General features: G+C 43.2%; 1 protein-coding gene across 1 annotated transcript; it reads right to left on the reverse strand.

Annotated features, from left to right (window-relative positions):
* Positions 1-345: 345 nt before the first annotated feature.
* rnf26 (ring finger protein 26) lies at positions 346-2,466 on the reverse strand. Its single transcript, XM_054599637.1, has one exon. The coding sequence runs from the start codon at positions 1,988-1,990 to the stop codon at positions 644-646; it is 1,347 nt and encodes a 448-aa protein (XP_054455612.1). The 5' UTR covers positions 1,991-2,466; the 3' UTR covers positions 346-643.
* Between the last annotated feature and the right edge of the window lie 1,590 nt (positions 2,467-4,056).

The raw sequence follows: 4,056 nt of genomic DNA on the forward strand, positions 1-4,056 counted from the left end.
GCAATTTATTAGTTGCATTTTACGGTTGTAGTTTGATTAACATTCGACAGTATGATGTTATTTCTATTCCCTTTGTTGAAACAGTTAAGTATGTTGATTTCTTATATGCCAGACTTCAAAAACAGTATACTATAAAGATAAAGATATATTACATAGTGTGTAGTTGTTGATTGTCATATGGAATTGGGACACAGTATTTGCTTTCTTAAGCATTTATTTTCTAAACTGTTCTTAAAAAGGGCACGGATCAATTATTCACCATCAATAGATTGATGTTATTAACAAGAATTATCAGTGAAGTCAATACCTTCCCATTTACACCGTGTTTCACCATTCACACTTTTTTTTTTTTTTTTTTTTTTTTTTTTTTTTACATCTTCAGTAATAAAGAAATAGGGTTGGGGCTGAGTGCCACTATCAGAGTAGAGAAGCAAGAAAGTATCACCAGACAGACTAACATTTTGTTACTTTTGGGCTTCATGGGATTTGTTGACAGCAAGAAAAATGTACAGAATTATCAGACTTATCTTTTAACACAACCAAGTAAAATCACAGGTCATACACCGTAGTGTCAGTGGTGGTAAAGATACTGATAGGCTGTAACATGGGGTCAGCCGCCGACAGATCCACTTCTGTTGGTCCCTCATAAATACACGTCCATAGTGTTGAGGATCATGTGTCGACAGAGCGGGCAGTTCTGTTGGTATATGGGCTGCCTCAACAGGATGTTCGTACAGTCTCTACACAAGCAGAGGTGCCTGCATGGCAGCAGCACCACCGTCTTGGTGCAGTCCTGACAGATCACACACTTCTTCCTTTCCTCCTGCTCCTTCAGCAGAGTCAGCAGATTCTCAGCAGGTAGAGTTTTACTGTCTTTGCCTGAAGACGACTGCTTCTTTAGTGGTCTGTCTATGCTTGATGATGGGAAAACTAAGTCCAGCAGCTCCTGGTGTGCTCCATCTCCTGCTCTTCCATCTGGTGGGTCCCGCCTCTCCTCTCTGGGGTCGCCATCGCCGCGTACTCTGCTGTTGTCCCTGCTCAGATGTGTCCTCAGAGCTGAACCTAGCTGGCTGCTGAGTTGAGACAGCTTCTGCCAAAGTCTTCTCTCCAGCAGGCAGAGGTGAAGGAATATCCTGTGCAGGCGCTGCACGGCACCACCTAAAAAATGCGGGGCGCTCTGCAAAGCTGCGGTGAGGCGATGGTAAACCAGACTAAGTCTGGGCAAGGCAGGAAAAAAGTTTATGTAATCTCCAATTCGCACAGCGGCCTGTCGGGTCAGCTCTGGATTCAGGTAGGCGGTTGTAGTTAGAGCAATAGTAACAGTGAGCAGGAGGCCATAGATATTCAATATGAAGATGCTGACAAACATATGAACCAGCGAGACCAAAAAGTCCAACATCAGTTTACAAGGCGACCACAGGAAAGCCGAGGTGCCGACCAGGCTGCTGTACAGAAAGGTGAAGGAGGTCAGCGTGAGCTCCAGCACGGTCTGCAGCGGGCTGGACACCGTCTGCCACACACTGACCACCACCGAGTAAACGTTCTGGGTGGCGATGAGTGCAAAGTTGACCACGGTGTTGGTGAAGTAGACCACCAGGCTGACAGCGATGCCGCAGCCCTCCAGCACGGACAGCAGACCTCGACACAGGTGCTCCTTCCCGCGAAGCAGGACGTGCATGGACAGGTAACCCACCATCTTCAGGCTCTCCAGCAGCCCCTCCAGGGCCAGCACCAAGCTCCCCAGCATGGTGACGGTGCTATGGGCTACGTTGGACGCTGCCTCTGCCGTGGACATCAAGCAAATCACGGCCAAGTTGCCCAGCTCCAGCACTGAGTTGAGGAGAAGGTCGGGCAGGTTGGTGATGAAGGTGATGACCGCGAGGATTGTCCGCACCACGCTGTGCACGATGACGAAATTCAGTTCCAATAGTAAGCAGACGGCGTCCAGGCATTTTCCTACGGTGGCGATTACAAAGTTCACCAAACCCATGGTAGTGTGTCTTTAACTCGGTGTCTCCCTCTCAGTGCTCCAAGGTTGGCTCCACGGCAAAGTCCATGTCTTGTTTATTTACTCACCTGTTGGCTGACGTTACATCATGTTGTCCTTCGTGTCAGGCGGGACAGCACACGACGACTCGTTCATTTGAATGGATTACACAGTAACTTCTCATATTCTCCTCGTATTCGTCCGGCTGAACACGGTAAACACAAGCGTGTTTAGGAGGCGGATGTTTAGTTTCAAACGAGAGGCAGACACTTCCGTTTGTTTTCCGGGTTTCGTTTCGTCTCTCCGTTTAAAACACGGTCCAAAAACATGTCACCAGTTCACATGGCCGGTGCAGAGCATGTGTCATGTGTACATTTGACCGGCAAAATCAAGAGAGACTGAGAAAACACACAAAAAGCGTCGACGTGTTTACCGTCGTTACTGTGGCCGCCATGTTTGTTTTGGTCGCAGCACGTGACCTCTCCATCTACTTCCGGTGAGATTGCCCAATACGTCAGACGTCACAGAACCGTTAAGGAATTGTAACTTTTTATTATAAAACATTGAATAAAATATACTATAATATAAATTAAACAAACTTCAAAATATACAGTTATTAATCGAAGTGCAGTAAAAGTATGGAAATGAGATTAATAACTGTTAAAATATTAATTTTTGTTTCTAAAATGTAGAACTGTTTGTATCATTTTTTTTAAATTGTACTAGCAAAATATCATATCCACTTATCTAAATATACAAATTCAAATTCTTATTTTAATATTACTCATTAAAAAAATAGGACATTATATTGACATGGTCTCTTCTAATGATAAACAAGCTGAAATGGACTCTTTAAGAAAATAAAAGGGAAAAAAGAAAATGAATACCCCAGAAAAACAAATTGTAACTCTCTCTTTCTCTCTCTCTCTCTAGAATAGTTTAATTACGTTACGTTCATTTTAATGAGCTCTCTCTTTTTTCAAATTATTATTATTGCTTGTTTTTGGGTCTGAAATATTTTTCATTTGGTGCTTCTCCCCAATAATTATAATTTTTTTTTGTTCTTGGAAACTGTCTGTGTGTGAGAGAGAGTGCAAACGACTGCAGTCAAATTTCAGCATTGTGATCTTTCCCGTCGTCACCAGGGTTTTCCAATTTTCCAAACTCATTCCATTTACATGAACACAATGTCACTTGTTGACAATGAAACACAAAAGCTTTGTAATGAACAATATCAACAGATATTTCCTTCCTTGTCGTCTGCTGCATCCTCCCCATCTGAGCTGTTCAACACTAGCAAAGGGAAACTCTGTCTTATAGGATCATGGGAAATCCTGTTCTGAACTTTTGGACACTTGACAAACAGCATTTAATGATTCAACAGGGAGATGCAGGAGTAGTGCAAGAAGCTATAAAAGGTCTTATTCATGTCTTTGTCTCTGACAGAGTGCTTCTAGACCTGCTCCTTTTATGGTAGCTAACCTTCCCCGTGTTCCTTTAGCAGCCCAGTTGTCAGCTTCCTTTGTTTGTTTTCAGGTCAACCGAATCCTTCCTCTGTAATTGACGAGAGGTTACAAAAGGATTGCGGTAATCTGAAACTTTCTGAATCCTCCCTATGAGTGTTCATATTGTTTTGCCTACTTTAACTCAAGAGCTTCTGTATAGGTCTCCAATACATCTATTTTAAGAAAGAGGCCTCTCACAACAATGATGAAGGCTATTCAGTAGAACCAAGGTAATTGCTTCCTCTTAACTTTTTGTTGGCACACAACAACCATAGCTGGCTCAAAGTGTGCATCTTCTAGATTTATCAGCAGTCTTGATGGTGCTTGCATTCACATTCACTCCATCAGCAGAAGTGGCCAGCAACCTGAGAGCACCACTCAAGCTGAGACAGCGATTGGCCATTAGTCAATGATGACAAACCCTGAAATCCATTTCCAACTAAGACCTGGAAGCTGTCCCTTCAGAGATGTTTAGTAAGGAATGCAAATAAGCAAATAATCTAAAAAAATAAAGGGCAGAACAAAATCATAGGCACATGGGAAACAACAGAAGCTCGCACAGGA

This window comes from Anoplopoma fimbria, chromosome 1, assembly GCF_027596085.1.
Source record: "Anoplopoma fimbria isolate UVic2021 breed Golden Eagle Sablefish chromosome 1, Afim_UVic_2022, whole genome shotgun sequence".
In the NCBI taxonomy this organism is placed as follows: domain Eukaryota; kingdom Metazoa; phylum Chordata; class Actinopteri; order Perciformes; family Anoplopomatidae; genus Anoplopoma; species Anoplopoma fimbria.

Excerpts from the sequence above, each read along its gene's own strand:
- rnf26 (XM_054599637.1), bottom strand. The coding sequence starts at position 1,990 with ATGGGTTTGGTGAACTTTGTAATCGCCACCGTAGGAAAATGCCTGGAC.